The 19,298-nt window shown below is 34.3% G+C and overlaps 1 protein-coding gene across 2 annotated transcripts; it reads right to left on the bottom strand.

The window, feature by feature from the left end:
* Nucleotides 1-6,301: 6,301 nt before the first annotated feature.
* On the bottom strand, nt 6,302-19,057 carry LOC144957568 (mediator of RNA polymerase II transcription subunit 8-like). 2 transcript variants are annotated; one of them, XM_078888912.1, is made up of 7 exons: nt 18,575-19,057; nt 13,575-13,693; nt 12,790-12,934; nt 11,404-11,544; nt 9,730-9,814; nt 8,350-8,532; nt 6,302-7,216 (listed from the first exon to the last, which is right to left on the bottom strand). In XM_078888912.1, the coding sequence occupies exons 1-7, from the start codon at nt 18,596-18,598 to the stop codon at nt 7,128-7,130; spliced, it is 786 nt and encodes a 261-aa protein (XP_078745038.1). In that variant the 5' UTR covers nt 18,599-19,057; the 3' UTR covers nt 6,302-7,127. The 2 variants fall into 2 exon arrangements, with proteins under 2 accessions (XP_078745038.1, XP_078745045.1); XM_078888919.1 differs by having other exon boundaries at nt 18,805-18,983.
* Between the last annotated feature and the right edge of the window lie 241 nt (nt 19,058-19,298).

The following is a 19,298-nucleotide window of genomic DNA, read 5'->3' as shown; positions in this document are numbered from 1 at the left end:
TTATCACTGATTAACTGAAAAACCATAGAAATGTGACTTCTTTAAGTATGTTTGTATGACTGTGATCATTTTCTTGAAAGAGAGCTTTTGCATAAACTGGGGTCATTTGCATAATGAAGACAGCTGGATAAATATTTTGCAAGTTAAAAAATGGAGCCTAAAAACCGTTAATATGGGCAGGGTTCCTTACCAGAGTCACTCACTGTGTCTTCTATACCCCTATATCTGTTTTCCAACTTGCTTTCTGTCTCTGTCTTGGAATGAGATTACCTAGTATTGTCTTTTCCTTGGTGGAAAAGGAAACAAGTCAAATGTGTTGTGGTTTTAGGAGATGATATTTCTTTCGCTGTAAATCATCTCTCTGTTATGCTTAAAGTTATATTTATTGTTTTGGATGTATGATCTAAGCATTTGAGTGTGTTCCTTTTAGGCAGATCTTGTGCCCGTGTTTGGTAGAGACGTTTAGGTGATCTCAAACTATGTACATTGATAGTATGCCATTGGCAACAACATCTATTTCCCATTTGTACCATTCCTTTTTTCCCCGTGTGCTTTTAATTGTAAATCAAGCATTCTTTTTACTGTCCCGTTTTCTTCCAGTTTACTGGTGCTGAGATGACCTAAATGTGGCTCAAGCGCCGTAAAACCCTTTAAAAATACCCCCCAAAATACGAAACAAAAACACAATTAAATTTTACGTATGATAAAACCACTCAAACAGGTTTGTTTCTGCTTCGCTGAAGTATGTTGTAATAATAAAGAGTTGGAGATTGGACAGAAATTTTATTTCCTATTTACTCCCGTTTAAATATTTTTCATTTATGTTAATTTTCATGTGCCTGTAATTGTTTTTAATTTTTGTGATTGAATGTATGTTTCTTTTCATTTTAAATCTTTAAATAAATGATACAAATTTTGAATTTTGTGTTCAGTATTCACCTGTAGATCAAATGAAAATGTATGAGAAGTCTTTCATGAGGATTGATTTTATTGAGTGATTCAAAGCCATTTAATAGTATGTTCCGGTTTTGTTTATAAAAGTCCCTGATTAATTTAGATATATTCATACCCTATTTTTGAAATGAGAATTCAATTAAATTTGTCCATAGCACATTTTTTTTTCTTTTTGTCTCTAGGCTTGAACGACTTTAAATTAAGGTGGAATAGCTTGTCTGTAGTTAAATTGCAGTCATTGCATAATTATTTTTAAAATTGTGTTTGTTTGTTTGTTTCATTTTAATTTGTGTATTAGTATTATTTTTACCCAGCAAATTGACATCCAATGATTGATTAAGCTTTGGAGTGCGATGCATTCACCTATTTAAAACATTGGCCTTTGTGGCTGATGGTTCAACAGCGGTCGACAACCACAACCATATTATTTACTCTTTTCTCTAATATCATATATGTACTCTTCTTTGCAACGTTGTCTCATTGTTTTGGAATGAGACCATTTACCGGAGAGATCACTATTGTGATGTCTTCTATCACCCCTTATCTTTTTTTCTCGCTCCAAGTTGCTATCGTCTTTGGTCTCGATTGACTTTGCTAGATTTTTTCTTGTCCTGACTGGGATCCTCAGCTGAGAGGGAGGCAGTTAAATATGGAGTTCTTTTTCTACTTTTAGAGATTTTTTTTTCTTTTTAAATTGTATTTGTATGTTGTGTATTGTTATGGTTTTTTGTTTTTAATAGAGTATACTTTGTAAACATTTGCATGTATTTTTCATAGCAGGATCATTTGTTTGTGTCCAGATGGGACTTATGGTATTGTCAGAATGGGTGCATTGATAAATTGCTCATATGCAATCTTCTGTTCCTTATATGAATCTGTCTCCCCGTTTGTATCATTATTTTTTGTGTGCTTTCAACTTTAGGTAAACAACTTTTCCCCTGTCATCTTCCATTTTACTAGTGCTGAAATGACCTACTGCAAGTGCAGTAAAACTACTAAAAAAGAAAAGACCATTTAGTATCACCAAGTCTCTCTTGGAGTTGGAGTCTTACTGAAAGGAATTGGTCAGGTGGATAAATCGTTTTTATCATGTAAACCATCTCCCTTTAGTGAAGGTATGTTAACTTATATTGATGCACAATTTGTCAACATCTTAAGTGTACTTACTTCTCCATTGAGATCCTGTAGCTGTGTCAGTGTGGGATTTTTCTGTAGATTCAGACTATAGCTACATCGCTATAACAGCCCATGGATCCTCTTCTCCCCCTCGTCTTACATTTTTCTTTGGTGCTTGATAGTTATATCTATTTTTTTTTAATTACTCATCCAACGCCCTTCAACTAGCTGAAATTACCTTAAATAAAGTGTCACAAGTGATGACCCCTAAAAACAAACGTTTTTTTTTAGAACCATTTGGTTTTGCCTCTTAACTCTAACAAGGGCGGGTGTCTCTCTAGTGGTCTCAAGATTTCTCTTACACTGGCAGCAGTCTTTATTTTAAATGGATTTGTATTCATACTGTTGTTGTTATAATAATAATAATTATTATTGAGTTGTAAACAGTATTCATAGAATGCGTGTTTTGAGCTTATAAAAGTTGGACCCTTCTTTTGTTAGAGCTGTATTTACTGTCATTGTCATAAACAAACGTATGTGCGATGTACAAATGCATTTGATAATCTTTTGTTAATATTTTCAGTGTGAAGAAAGAAAAATAAAAAAACTTATTATATGCCTTCCATAAATGACTGTTTTGATTTACTTTTTCAAATAACGAAACGACGTATTACAAATTACAGTTGTGTATGCCCTCGAGTCATACAATATCTTCCAATATCAGATATCTATATTGGTGGGGTTCCTGACCTCTCACAGTGGGCAGGGAGGCTTTTCTGTGTCTTCTATCCCCCTATATCTGTTTTCTTACATGCTTTCTGTCTTTGTCTTGGAATGCGATTACTTGAATTTGCCCTGGCCCCGGCCGGATACCTTGGCTGGAAGGGAAACAGTCAAATGTATAGTTAAGAATTTTGGAATTTTTTTTTTTTCTTGTAAATTAGAATAGAATAGATGGTATCGGCATTGCTTGATTAGGCCACTGGCCTGTCGTCGAGTCTTTCCAGTCACTGAATGTCTTGTTCACAACTGATCTAATGCATCTCCCTTCCTGATCTTGTGATCTGGGACTATCCTACACTGCACTTTCTGTACTGATCTTTTGATCATAGCTATTTTGGGTGGGAGGCACTTCTACACTATCTGGTTGGGGTTCCCTACCTCCACAGTGGGCAGGGAGGTACTTACCGTGTCTTCTATCCCCTTATATCTGTTTTCCAACATGCTTTCTGTTTTTGTCTTGGTATGAGCTTGGTTTTGTCCCGACCTTGGCTGGGAGGGAAACAGTCAAATGCATAGTTATTGTTTTGGGAGATGATAGTTTTCTCCTTGTAAATCATCTCTCTGTTATGCATTATTATATTTGTTATTTTTAATGAATAATGAAATGTAAGCATTTGAGTGTATTTCTCTTTGTTGGATCTTGTGCTTGTGTCTGGGTGAGACTTATAGGTGATATCAGACTAAGTACATTGATGGTATGCTCTTGGAATCTACATCTGATCCCTATTTGTTCCCAATTCCCCTTTGTCTTACTCTCTCTTGGGTGCTTTAATTGTAATTCTAGAACTTTCGACTATTCCATTTTCTTCCTTTTTACTGGCGCTGATATAACCTAAATGTGTTGCAAGCGCCATAAAACCCTTAAAAAAACAAAAACAACTTCTACACTGACAATGCATATAACTTGACATCACTGCATCTAATCTATTCTTGAAAGCATTGACTTTGACGCTCGGCGCTTCGACATTTGCTGGCAATGAATTCCAACGTTCAATAACTCTTTGTCTAAAAAGTTCTGTTGAAGGGTGTTTTCAACTCTGGCTTTCAGAAGTTTTTCTCTCTGTTATACACTGTCATATAATATATGATTTGCAAACATTTTTGAGTATGTTCCTCTTAGTGGGGACCTTTGTTTGTGTCAGGATGAGACATTTAGGTGATCTCAAACTAAGTGCAATGATAGTATGCTCTTGGAATCTTCATCTGTCTCCTATTTAAACTGCTAATTCCCCTTTAGTACTTTGTCTTCTTTGTCTTGGGTATTTCTAGAACTTTTTACTATCCCATTATCTTCCTTTTTACTGGCGCTGATATGACCTAAATGTTTTGAAAGCGCCGTTAAACAAACAAAAAACATCAGAGATCTATGGTGATGAAAGTAAAATCAAGTGGGGTCATTAGACCTCCCATGATTGGCGCAGAGCTTATTGTTTTTATCCTCTTATACAGTGGAATCTTGATAAAGCCAACACTGCCGGACCAGGAATATTGGTAGATTTTATCCACTATCAATGGAACGCACTCAAACAACAGAAAATTTGGGACTAACAAGAGGTGTTTACTTCAAGCAGAAGATGAATTTAAGAGTGTTGACTTAAAATGCGGATTCTATTTAATTTCTTTTCTATGATCTGGACGGGGCCTTTTGTCCTCTCGTAGTAGGCTTGGAGGTCACTTGCTTTTGAATATCTCCCTATATCTGATTTCGCGGGTGGTTGGATGGGAGCACCACCCTTGAATCATATACCTATGATGTTCGCATGGGTGTACGATCCGATAGTGATGTCGTTTCTTCTTCTCTTTACTAGCCTATCCTGCTTCTTTGGTTTGTGATTGTATTTTTGACAGGGGATATTTTTTTTTCTGTAAATCTTCTGCCTGTTTGTTCTTGGTTATTTATAATTTAGCTTATGATATCTTTAGGTTATGATTTTGATTTACATCTGTACTATTTTTGTTAGATTGCTTGATTTTTTGTTTCAGCGGTCTCTCATATAACCTCAATTGTGTTGGAAGAGACCTAAAGCAACAAACAGACAGACAGAGATATCTGATTTCCAACTTGCTATCTATGTCTTGGGACTCTGGGCGGGGTTCCTGACCTCCCATAGTGGGCAGGGAGGTGCATACTGTGTCTTCTATCCCCCTATGTCTGTTTTCCAACATGCTTTCTGTCTTTGTCTTGGAATGAGATTACTTGGTTTTGTCCTGGCCCTGGCTGGATACCCTAGCTGGGAGGGAAACAGTCAAATGTATAGTTAGAGTTTTGGGAGATGATATGTTTTTCCTTGTAAATCATCTCCCTGTTTATGCACTGTATTGTTGTTGTTTTTTTACATATTATATATGATTTTTAAACATTTGAGTGTATCCCTTAGTTGGGACCTGGACTTGTGTGTGGATGAGACTTTTAGGTGATCTCAAACGAAGTATTTTGAAAGTGTGCTCTTGGAATCTACACGTTTCCTATTTGAACAAATTCCCCTTTGTCTTACCTTTTCTTGGGTGCTTTAATTAATTGTATTTCTAGAACTGCTGACTATCCCATTTTCTTCCTTTTTACTGGCGCTGATATGACCTTAATGTGTTGCAAGCGCCGTAAAAGTCTTAAAACCAAAATTGTCTTGGGACTGAGATCACTTGCTTTTGAACGGGCCCTGATGTGACAGACGTTTGTGGTAGTATCCATGATTGGGGTGATGAGGTGGTGGTTGTGGTAGTATTGAGGGGGGGATGATGATGATGTCATGGTAGTTTTAAGTTTTAACACACTCCTAGTTCAACTCATTCATGATTGATTATTTTTTCAAGGAAAAATAAATAAAATTTATTTACCAGGACAACTGTTATTGAAATCAAATTCCCAGGACAATTCCAAAAATTATTGCATGTAAACCACGTGGCTTTCTGTCCTTAGCTTGAAATTAGATTACCTGGTTTTACCCGACCGTGACTTTTCCCAAGAAGGAAGCAGTTTCAGGCGAGTGTTTTGCTTAGGCTTTTCCTGATACTGATATATAGGGTGTTTTTTTCTACCCGATAAATACTTGAATTAGACTAAAAACAAAAAATGATAGAAACATCTAGATTTTTGCATAGTTTTCTATCACTATTCAAGTTTTTTGTGGTGAAAATTTCAGGAAGATGCTATGCCATTATGATAGAATCGTGCTTTTTGGAAAAAGGTAGAAATTTGACTTGAGCAATTTTCTGACACGTTTTTAGAATTTTCCTTCCAATTTTTAAGTCAAAAAATTGCTTTAGTAAAATTTCCCACTTTTTACAAAAAGCGCAACTATTGTAATGGCTTACAGCATCTTCCTGAAATTTTCACTACAAAAAACTTGAACAGTGATGGAAAACTACGCAAAAAAAAAAAAAAACCCAGATGTGTCCTTCATTTCTAGTTTTTTAATATCAATAATAGTAATAAAACAAACACTGTGTGTTTCTTAAATCCACAGGTTTAATGAACAAGAACAGAATTCCCAAATTATGTCCTTCATTGTCTAAGTAAATTTTTCACGGCATCCACAAACAAATTCATAGTTTTGACGAACAAAACTGAGTGAAGAGGGAGAAGACAGCACAGAAAGACGGAGAAAACAAAAATTACTGTGAAAGTATTCAATAGCTCAATCAATGGAATATTTCCTTGAACAACACAAACAACCATCAACTTTTCATTTTAGTTTTGTGATCGCTGTCTTGAATTGTGTGATAAAATGTTGCTAAGTCTCAGACATAGCCATCTTAAATACAGTAAAAATAGGTTAAACCAAAAAGAAATAAAATTGCTGTCATTTTTCCCTCTTTATTTCTGTTAATCACAAATCAATAATCCGAAAGCCACCATGCTCAAACTAACTTTAAACTGAAAAGAAATTTCTGAATACTAAGAACAAAATTCGATAACAAAAGAAATTCCCCTCACAACAGCTGTTTAAAGTTTTGTTGCAACACTGTTGTCTCTTAGAATTATTTCTCTGGGCTAAATAATGACAATTGACTTTTTTAAAAATAAAAGACCAGCAACAACAAAAATGTAACTAAACTCAGTAATCCTACTGAAAAAAAATAAAAAAGATTCAAGGAAACTTTAAATTTGAAAGAAATAAATCAAAATGAAAAGCTTGCAATAATCAAATCAATTTTAATCAACTGCTCTCAACTTTCAAAAAACAGTTTTTTTCTTTTTAATCTTATAATCCTTGCACTCCTCAATTGCCCATTCATCTCCTTTCATATTGCATTATTTGTTTCATCAAAAATATTCAGGGCCTCTGATAGGGATGTGAAGTAGCAGCTGCTTTTATGTTGGTTTTAATCGTGCTAGGAATCCTCCCCATGCTTGATCCTGGCACTGAAATTCAATTGAACACAAACAGTTAAAAGGATGGAAAAACGTATCAGGTGTCACCATAAAAAGTCATCAGACTTTGGAGGGATAATTTCTCCAACTATTATTGGAAAAAAATATTCTCTCTTTTCAAGACTTGATAGATCCATAATCCTATTTGTATTTGAGAAAAAAGACCTATACCTTGCAATACTTTTTCGAAGTGTTTCTCTCTTTCAAACGCCTTGTAGAGTTGAGCCTGAATCTCTTATTGTCTGAGTTAATGGGTCATCTCCCAACCTTTACTCCATCTTACCACCGAATCAGAAACGTAATCTTCTCATTCCCATGAGTCCCATTCTTCTTCACAGTTCACCAAACATCTCCATTCCTATAGATACATGTTGGCATCCAACCTACCATACACACACACAGCCACAGAAAGAGAGACAAAAATCATCCCATTGAAATGTGGCAATATACTGACACACACTTCCTGATCGTTGTTATATTATAATGCAAATGCAGTCAACCAGAGAATGGCGGTAGTTCATAAAGAGCTCGCCATTGAGCATAGTAAATAACACAAACAGGGATGCCACTTGAGCCAGCTGAAATGTCCTGACCTTTTTGCTTTTAACTGATTGCTCTATTGAATTTTAACAAAGAAGTGCAAACTTCATCTGGAACTTCTGATAAGAATGAACCTCACCCATATCATACCTGCCGAATCTTACAAATTTTTCGTAATTTTACGAATTTTAGACAAATTTCATGGCCAATTACGAAAATACGAAATTGGATGGAAGATTATGAATTTTAATTCTCAATAATACTTAAATAATAATAATAATAAGAAGAAGAAGAAGAACTACGACTATTATTACTATTACTACTATAATAATGATGAGAATATAAATAATAACAATAATTATAATAATAATAAAACGAACTGGAATAAAGTCTTTTGAATTAAGAAAATGTAAACAAAAATAATTAAAGAAACGAAAAAAATACAGGAAAATTCAGGGTCCATCACTTCCAGAAAATCTGGAAAACTGGCATCCCTACACAAATTCAAAACATAACTTTTGAGAAAACCCCAAAATCCCTGAACTCTTGCATAGAAAAAGATTATCATGACTGCTTTCACTTACTGAGAGGTTTCTGTTGGAGAGCCCCTTGTGGAGGCTGTTGGGGTTGCATGGCACCCATTTGAGGACCTGCCATTTGGGGAGGGATTGGCTCAACTCTGCGCAAACGCACACCTTTTGTTATAGCTGCTATAAGCTGGCTCGTCTCTTGAGGAGAATATGTCACTGGTTGTGAATTTTTCTGACCTTCAAAGATAAAATTGGATAACATAAAATATATATTTTTTAATTAATGAATTTGAAAAAAAAAAAAAAAGACTGATAGTTCTCAGACATTGAGAAAAAGTTAAATGAGTAAGAGTAAAAATAGTAGTACAAGTCTATCAACTATCTAAGATATGGGTTCTACAACACACCTCTCTGAATTCAAAGCCAAGCAAGACAAGGTATAATTGTGTATGATAACAGATGCACATCTTTTAGTAATGTCTGTAGAATGACGTTGACATCCAATTTGCTTCCAGCTGGGCAACTTTGAAATAAGACCTTGAGACACTCTTTATTTAACCCTTTTTACCCCTATCCTATTGAAAGCAGACATTAAATTCAGAGGACCCTCACTAACAATCAAATATTTTATTTTGTCTGAAAAGCATAGGCCTACATTCCTAAAGGTCCAAAATGTATGTGGTCCATTAAGACAACTAAATATAAAGGTGCCAATAAAATTGAGGGTGAACACTATTGTAACATGCGATATTAAATCATTACCATATATTTAATATTCAATGGTCAATGATTATATGGATTTGTTTTGTTTTTTTAATTACTACCACATGGAAAAAAATTATACTAGGATCATGAAAGACCCTATCCAACCTTTTTAGTTAATAAATGAAAGTCAGAGACAGGGGCAAACCTTTCTCTTATAATTCTCACTGATCCTTAAATTGAATATTTGTTCAGAAAAATATGTAGAATGTAAATAGTGGATCATCTGAGAACAAAAAGGAAATTATTATTTAATATATTTTTGGTGTCATAGGAACAAAATTATCTTGCTTACTTTAAAAGTGTCAGTGACACTATTCAGTCATAACAGTATGTTTGATGCTATAAACATTATCTTAAGTCTAAAAATGGACCATTATATATTCTTGCTAAGGCTTTTTTTTATAATGTATCTGGGGCTGTATCAATCTAAGCTATGGAGAATTCACCAGAGGAAGTTATTGACGAGAAAACAGGTGTGTACGTCGTCAGGTCATGCTAAAATTTTCAAAAAGCGTAAAAAATGTATGGTAGACACCACTCACACCAGATTCTTACTCTGCTCTGGTTGATTCACATCTAACAAAGTTTTTTAATCTTCCTTACATAAGATATGTTCAATACAACACCAGTTTTGTTGTGCAATTATTCTTAAGTTTCAAAGCAACTTACTTGAATCTTTATCCCAATCATCACTTGAGGCATTGATTATGTCTAAGATATTGCTTGTTATCTTGTTCAACATTGTAAGTTGTTTCTGTTTAACACAAAATGAGAACACACAAAAATGATCTCACATGAACAACATAGAATGGCCTCAAGGTTTGGTTGTTTTTTTTTTGCTTATTCCCATTTATTTCTGTTTATTCTTTAAGTTAGAATTGAAAACACCTCAATAAAAATAAATATCTATAGCCTACAGTGAAAATGCAGCAAAACTTTGAACCAACTGTCCTACTTTATTGTACGGTCAACACAAACATATTTTGCATGACCATAAACTTCAGGTTATTAGCTCTACATGGGTATATAATTCACTATAGATTTGATTTTCCAAATGTTATATTTATAGTTGTAATAAAATCTAAAACTTGAAATTGATTAAAAGGGGTGAAAATAACTGCAAACTTCTAAAAAAGTTATCTCTTTGGCACTGAATCATATAGCCAATGTTTCCACATCTGACTCAAAACAACAATATTTCCTTCTTTCAACAAGACAACGCTTCACCACATACAACTGCCATCTGTCTTCAGTTTCTTAAAAATAAAATATTGCATTCCTATCATGGCCTGCACAATTGCTAAATTGGTAACCGATCGAACATCTTGACAGACAGACAGAGATATAGAGAGGGGGAGGGCATAGGAAGCCTGTGGAATTTTTTTTAATTAAAAAAAAAAAAAAAAATAAAAAATAAAAAAAAAGACTTAAGGCAGACTTCGATTACCCTGCAAAAATTTCACTTCCATTCTTCAAAGTCTGACTCTGCAATTTGACAAATATGCACCAATAATAACAATAATATGGAATAGGAGCTTCAATTAAATATACAAGGCAGATGGTGTGGATGAGATATCAAAAACAAAGGAGAGACAAGAGGATGGCAAAATGAAGGTGATAGAATTTACAAGTAAGATTTCTATGTCTGTTTGCCTTTAGCTGTCAAATAACCATCACTATATATTTTCTTAAGGAACAATATATAGAAGGATAGAAGAAATGCAAATGTGGACCTTGGAAACCCTTGGCACAATAGGAGAACCTGAGGGAATCTCCATTTGTTTCAGGATTCCCCTTTGTCAACAAAAGAAATGAATGAGACATTGAAGGCAAATGAGAGATGAGAGGATGATTGTATCAGAGACACTTTTAAACAAAGCAAAATATATTTGTTACTGCAGTTTTGTAATAAACATATATGTTAAAAAGATTATAAAAACCATTCATGCACTGAGAAAACCAATATAAGTATCTAAGCGTTTATACTTAGTTCGCCTTAACAATGACAATGCTATCCCCTCATCTCTCATTTATCTATTAAATTGAAGCTTCTATCCCATTATATTATTGGAATGTATATCTAATGGCTTTAAGCAGTTCCCCTAAGATATGTGATGGAAAGTCAGTAGCCTTAATAATCTTTTTGAAATGATTATTACTTCTGCAATAGGTTCTAGAGTGTTATAACCTTTGAGTTTGTTAGATATGATAATTGACATTTCAAAAGCCTTGCCAGTGTCTTCAGATCATAGTGTATATATAATTAAAATACATTATAAACATGGTCTTGTGAAGAAATATAAATATTAAAAGTTTTCTTAAGTCTGTGAGGTCATAGTTCACCTGTGTCATTTCAGGAGTGATGGATGAAGCCTTTACACTAATAAGAGTGAGCTTTTCCTCAACATCTGGCTCTGGTTTTGTACGTAAATAATCTGGCACAACCTCATGATTGAAGGCAAGAACACGACCTTCTGTTAATTTCTGAAAAGAAAATAAATATACCATATAGAAATTAAATGAATAAACAGATTTTGCAGCAATTCTGATTTTTTATTTATTTTGAGCTTTTATTTTGCAAACGCGTTCAAAGCGTTTTACATAAAGTCCCTGACCAACAGCAATGTAGAACAAGACATGATGCCTTTTAAGCGATATTAGAATTTTTTTTCCGATAGAGACAATGATTTTAATGGCCAGGTACTCATTTTACACCTTACACCTGAATGTGAGTAAAAAGCCTTTTCCAAGGACTGAACTATGCAGAGAACAAGGCTCGAACTCAGGACCTTCCGATCCAAAAAGCGAGTGTCATACCACAAGAGGGGTACATTCCATACCTTTTCTTAAAAGGAAATAAAACATCTTTTGAGAGAGAGGAAATTTAGTAAGAATTTATGAAATCTGTAATTTTTTCCTTGACAGATTACTAGACCAAATCCATAGAAAAATATCTCTAAAAAAAAAGAAGTAAGCATTAGCAACAAACTCGGTTACAAAATTATTTCACTAATATCTAGTCATCTTTCTACTTCGAATAGTTGAGTAGTGGAATGAAAGGAAGCAAGGCTATACACTTTATTTTATTTATATACACATTAGTCTAGCACATGATGTGCACACATAAATACATACAATAAAGGAATTTTCTGCAGACACACACACACACAGTGGGTAACAGTAACAGGATTTCTTTGTGTGTTCTTTGTATGATATGAAACAGATGGCAAGACCATCATATCAGCCTTTGTTCACATGCAAATCAACAAGGTAGGGACAGGGAGATAGGGGAGCTCTTTGTTGACTTTGTTTATGGCTTGAATGGTCAATAAGTTTCCTTCAACAAGGTGAAAGTCAAAACAAAACTATTAACCAACCAATCAGAATCAACTGACTTTTTACTATATTTTGAAATATAGAGAGGTTAACAGTCCCATTCATAAACATGATTGACCTTGTCCTCAATTCTGAACCAACGCTCTGGCTGTCCAAGCCAATACATTCTAATTAACAGATGGGCACTGCCACTGACCCAGTTAAGCTCATCCTAACTGATGGCCCTGTGTTCTACTTGAGTGAATATATAATTACATATACAGACACCTACACAGGAAATATGACCAAAAAGATTATTTTTAAAAGAAATAAAAACATTTTTTCATAAAACAGTGACTGACGAGTGACCACACTAAAAAGTTTAAAAATAAAGATGTTTGTGATGTTACTAACCTCAACATTTGGATCTCTATCCGGGGAGAGCAATATTGGAAACAGAGCATAATTTCGCAGTAATGGCATCTTGTCTGTCTTTAATAATCTTTTTATGGTACTAAGTCCAGATGACAGCACACCATAATGCTCCATCATATTGGGCCTTCAAAAACGAAATAAAAAAGATCAAAATAAAACAATTAAAAGCTGTCAAATGAAGGAGAAAGAAACAAATGCAAAATAAAGTAAGTCTGATAGTACATAATGCATCATCCACTAAACTTGCCCTTAGTGCTTTACACAGGATCCCATGGCAACAGCAACACTTTATATAGAATGATGCATAATACTTTATATCGTTTACACATGAGTACAGTGACAGAGACATCTTTTCCAAGAACCCAACTTTTTGCCTTCCGGACCGGACTAGAACCAGGGACATATAGATCAGGAGCCAAAGGTCATATCACACGGCTGCTCATACTGATATACCGGTAATCAGGAGATCTGAGGTTTGATTCTCAATCAAGGCAGACTGATTTTTTTCTTGCATTTTTCTGTCTACTTTGTTTGGTATTGTTTCATATATACACTTTACCAGATTTCTACTTAATGCATTGTTAATCTTTGGCACATTAAAAAACAAACAAACAATGCAACAACACTGCATTGTGTCGAGACAAGCTTTTATCATCTATTTAATGTTGTCAACACAAGGACCTTATAAAAATTGAAATATCGAGAGAAGTAATTAAAATGTACTTCATTTGGAATATTGGAATTGTCTTCTAGTCTTGTCTTACCAGCTAATGTTTTGATAATCATTCTCCAGCTTATATATGAAACCAGAAATACTTTGCTTCAGTTCTCTAATGCGTTGTATGAGATCATCAAGAGATGAATCAAGCTGTTTTTCCTCTTTCTGCAAAAAAAAAAAAAAATTTAATAAAAAAATTAATAAAAGTGTTATTATTGGCCCGACAGGAAAGATATCCAAAACTGAAATGAGAGACACACAGAGACATGGAGATGATCATCTTTATTGAAAAAATAAAAATTCCCTTTATTCATACCATAGGGGAAATTTGTTTCTAGGGTCTATTCCAAGGGAAGACTGGAATAACCCAGGCATCAACCGCAGTGCCGGGCCGCAAATTGAGCTAGGGCGAGGTGACTTGCTCAAGGCCAAACAGCGCAGCGGCGGGTGATCACGCTCAGTACCTTTCGGGTACAAAGCAAAGACTATACTGCTGAGCCACGCTGCCCCTAAAGAGATACAAATGATCATCATGGCCTCAAGTGAGGAAACTAGTCCAAATACGGTTCAGGGGCGGATGCTGACGGTTAATTTCATGTGGCATGAATCGAAAATACATTCTCACATCGCACTCAGGTATAAAATGAGTACCTGACCTTTAACAGTGTCGTCTGTGTCAGAAAAGAATGCAACGTTGCCTATCCGGCATCATATCTCGTCTCACATGTTACTTGTTGCTATTTAAACTTTCTTGAGACTGAGGTTTTCTTACCTCTACAAGCGTTAAAGACGTTTTTTTAAAAGGGTTTTTAAAAACCAATTAATCATAAAGTTATTATTTTTATATCTTTTTTGGTTTTTAAAAACCAATTAATCATAAAGTTATTATTGCTATATCTTTTTTGGTTTTTAAAAACCAATTAATCATAATGTTATTGTTACATCTTAATGAAATATGATAAGTAATTAGTTTGAAATTTACTATATATAAAACATAAACTACATCACTCTATCTGTTACAGTTTTAATGATGGGATTTATTGAAACTGTGTAATTTAGAGTTTTCTGTTCTCAGATAGCCAAATTGGGACAGTCCCGATTTTATCAGGATGGTTGGACAGTTGGCCGCTATAAATGTAAACGCGCTGTCCTCGATTAGACAAACATTTTGTTATACAACCTGTTAATAAGAACTCCATATTGACACGCAATTTTGATCACAATTTTCCAATGGTAATTTTGGGATAATAATAGGTCTGAAATTTCTGACTTTGAACTGTCATAATTATATTTCTTATCAAGACAATGTAGGGAATGATATGTGTTTCTCTAAAATGTTTGTATTTTGTCATCTCAATCAAGGTTGCTTTGCTGTTCTCATGTTGTCACGTTGTTCATTTTTCATGTATGTGCTTTTCTCGTGAATTTTTTATGTCCAGGTTATAAGCTGTAGTTAACTTTCACACGCTCTCTTTGTTGTATATAGAATTGAAATTGAAGCCACTCTGAGAAGGATTATTAATAAACCTAGATATGTGTACTTAGTGTAATCGCAAACCGGTATTTATTCCCAACCTACCGAGTCAGGTGGAGAAAATACCAATAATTTAAAAAATCTCCTTTTTTAGGCTTTAGGTGCTGTGAACTACGGGAGTCCTGCCAAAATTTAAACTTTTGTAATCATTGTTGCTAGCTCTTTTATCATACATGATATTGGTTTCTAGTGCAAGAGTTACATTTAGACTTTTTGTTAAACTGCCTGAACAATTGTTTATTGTTTATTGCTTTAGGTCTCTTCCAACACAAATGAGGTTATATGAGAGACCGCTGAAACAAAAAAACAAGCAATCTAACAAAAATAGTACAAATGTAAATCAAAATCATAACCTAAAGATATAAGCTAAATTATAAATAACCAAGAACAAACAGGCAGAAGATTTACAGAAAAAAAAATATCCCCTGTCAAAAATACAATCACAAACCAAAGAAGCAGGATAGGCTAGTAAAGAGAAGAAGAAACGACATCACTATCGGATCGTACACCCATGCGAACATCATAGGTATATGATTCAAGGGTGATGCTCCCATCCTACCACCCGCCTGCCTGAACAAGAACAAGTGAACAGCTAAGAAGACTAAGATAGCAACTAAGTCTTTGTGAAAATAAAAACAGGGACCTCGCTCCTATAGTTGTACAAATGCCCGGCGCCTACCTTCAACACACTATTCATTACATTACATTTTGCTGAGAAGAAAGAGAAAAGAAAGACATAAGTTTGTGATTGTGATTGTGATGTCTGCATTTCAGAAACACGGTGCACCTCCTCACCACTCTACTCTAGAGTTAACGTCTACCGTACAGTCTACACTGGCACTGACATGACACAATTACAATCATAGATATGAATATTCCTTTGCCTTTACTTTACAAGTAGTTGATATTTTTTCAAAAATGAAAATTAATAATTATTTTATACATATATAAATAGGCTTTTAAAAAACATTTAATAAATGATACCTTACTTTTATATGATGATTTTATCACTCAAAATTTAGTATTGCAAAAGGTGGCGTTTTTATGCACCTCTGTTGGAGGTGTACAAAAACGCAACATTTTTATGCACCTTCATTGGAGGTGTACAAAAATGCACCGTTTTTATGCACCTCTGTTGGCGGTGATGGTTAATCAATGAAAATGTTGCTGCATACGTCCATGAGGTTTTAATTTAAATAGTTTTAGATTGTAGTTTAGCAGTCTGCTTAGTGATTACCGATGTATGTATATACAATGATAAAAAAAATAAGTTAAAGAATAATATCAATAACTTTAAAAAATCAAAGGTAAAAAGAAACATGGCACACAAATACTGATCTCAAAGAAGTAAATAATTTTAGAAAATTAAAACCGAAGTTGTTTTTTTAAACATGATAAAAAGTTTTTTTGAAAAACAAAAAAATAGAAAAGAAGAAGAAAAAAAAGAAATTTTTTTTGTCTTTCTCAATAAAGTAAACTTTAAAAAAAAAAAAAAAAAAAAAAAAAAAAAAAAAATAATTATATATATATATATATATAATATATATATATATATATATATATATATATATATATATATATATATATATATAATTATATACGATGGGAATCGAACCCAGTACTTTCAAGGTTAAAGTCTGACAGCTTGTCCACTGGGCTACAGAGCCACCTAACTGTTCATCACATTTGATAAGGTCTTTCTAAAACAATATTTTACCTTCAATGCAACTTCTATTTTCTGGTTTTATATTTCAATTTTTTAGATTAATATTATTTTAATATAAATTTATTAACAAAAACATCCTATAGATGTCACAATTTTCGCCGTGTCCAAATACAGTAACACAATATCGCTGATGAAATTGGGTGGGATGCGCATGCGTGACGGCGGTGTATAAAAACGATCCGTTAAGATACACTGTCCACGGAGGTGCATAAAAACACTACGTTGCAAAAGGTGGTGTTTTTTTGCACCTCTGTTGGCGGTGATGGTAAATTAATGAAAATGTTGCTGCATACGTCCATGAGGTTTAAATAGTTTTAGATTGTAGTATAGCACGCTGCTTAGTGATTACCGATGTACGTATATACAATGATAATAAATGAAAGAATATTTGGGATAACCAAATTTCACTATCCCCAGACACATATTTGAAACTCCTCTCTTTTAAACAATTATCAACATTCCAGAATATGGAATGTTTCCGAATGCACATAGAATAAAATATCTATAAAAACATAAAATTAACCAACATTAAATCAGTTGTTACTACATATACACAATATGCGTTGACTTCGAAGTGGGTGTCATGGCCGAATGGTTTAGTCGTCTGCCCTGGAAGTTTTACCAGAATCGACGTTGTGGGTTCGAATCCTGGTTCCGCCACTTTTTTATTTTTTATTTTTTAATTCCGTCTTCTTTTTACAGAACGTTGCAAGGGATAAATGTCCCATCCATCCTCCCCCCACCTTTTTTTTTTTTTTTTTTTTGTGTGCGAGCCTATTCTTTTCTCATTTTTGTTTGACCTTTTGTTCCGTTTCTGAGCACGAATTTCTTAAAATTGTTTTTATTTTTTTTTAAATTATTGTTTGTTATTTTCTCCTCTATCTGACCATTTGGTCGCTCTCTGAATATTTCTGTTAGTTTGCTTTTTAATTATTTATCCTTTTTAGACACTTTTTGAGATCTGAGTGGGGACGAATATGACAATTTGCTAGAAACTAGAAAGGAACTAAGAGAGAGAGAGAGAGAGAGAGAGAGAGAGAGAGAGAGAGAGAGAGAGAGAGAGAGAGAGAGAGAGAGAGAGAGAGAGATTTTTGTAAAAAGAGGTGGGCGGAGGATGGATGGGACATTTATCCCTTGCACCGTTCTGTAAAAAGAAGACGGAATGTAAAAAAAAAATTTAAAAAGGGGCGGAACCAGGATTTGAACCCGCAACGTCGATTCTGGTAAAACTTCCAGACAGGTGTCTGGGTATAATGACAGCCATGCATATAACTTTCCATCACAGTATCTAAATCGAATCTATTCTTGAAAGTAATGAAAGCATTGACGCTCGACGCTTCAACGACATTTGCTGGCAATGAGTTCCAACGTTCAATAACTCTCTGTGTAAAAAAGTTCTGTCGAAGGGTGATTTCTTCAACTCCGGGTTTCAGATTCAGATACACAGACACAGTTGAGTGAAAAACAATGCAACTGCAACACTTGTGAAATCGTGTTAGTGAGTGTTATTCAAATTTTAACCCAAACTAGCGCTTCACTTTTCCAATGGCTACTCGGCACCTGTCTACAGTACATGTTGGAATCAGACTCAGACTACGTTAATGACTTGCCCATTATTGCCTAAACAAAATACATCACATTACTTAGAAATTACTCTAGAATCTTGAGTCTTGAGTCTTGACAATGCCCAAGCCCAATGACTATGACTACAAGTACAAGTACAAGAACAAAAGAAGAACGCACGATGGTTGACACAAAGACTTGATTGAACTTATATTTAACTTACGGTTTGTGACTGTGATGCCTGCATTTCAGAAACACCAGGGATGTGGATGGCACAACAGAGTATCAATTAAAATAATAATACCTAAAACTAAAACTAAAAGTAGGCTAGACTAAATAAAGACGCTCAGCTTGATATTGATAGATTGATTCATTGATCAGCTGCCAGATGGCGAGAGTTCATAGTATCTAGTCAATTTCGACTAAAAACATGACTAAATAACAACAACTCACGTCGTGGCCAAGCACTACTAGCACTCCTACGCTTCAAAGAAACGCTTCAGTTTGATACACAAAATAATGGACTAGAAAGACTAGGAAAACATTGTTTTTGATTTTTTTAAAAGTAAAAATAAAAATTAAAAATAAATAAATATTATTGTGGCCAATTATTGTCGAATTGGTCATGCACAAGGCCAGCTGGCATATTGCTTATTTTGTTTTGTTTTCTAATGTTGAAGAGCTTTTTTTTTTTTTAATGGAACTGTGTTTTCAGTCCACCGGAAAAGATTATAATTATACTAGTGCTGGGTCGAGTTTGAAACGATCAAATCGAGCGGGTTTTCGATCGAGTCCTCTAAAATCGAGCGGGTTTCGGGTGGTTTCGAGTCAGTGACGTCATCGAGCAGTGATTCGTTTGAAAAAAAAAAACACGAGCAACTCGTTTGCCACAGGAAACTTCACATACCCCTCCCTCTCTTATGTCTGTGGCTGGCTTGACTGCAGCT

The sequence above is a fragment of the Berghia stephanieae genome, chromosome 1, assembly GCF_034508935.2.
Source record: "Berghia stephanieae isolate SIO BIC M18660-M18661 chromosome 1, UCSD_Bste_1.3, whole genome shotgun sequence".
NCBI classification, from domain to species: Eukaryota; Metazoa; Mollusca; class Gastropoda; order Nudibranchia; family Aeolidiidae; genus Berghia; species Berghia stephanieae.
This window is presented reverse-complemented; position numbering and strand designations above follow the sequence as displayed.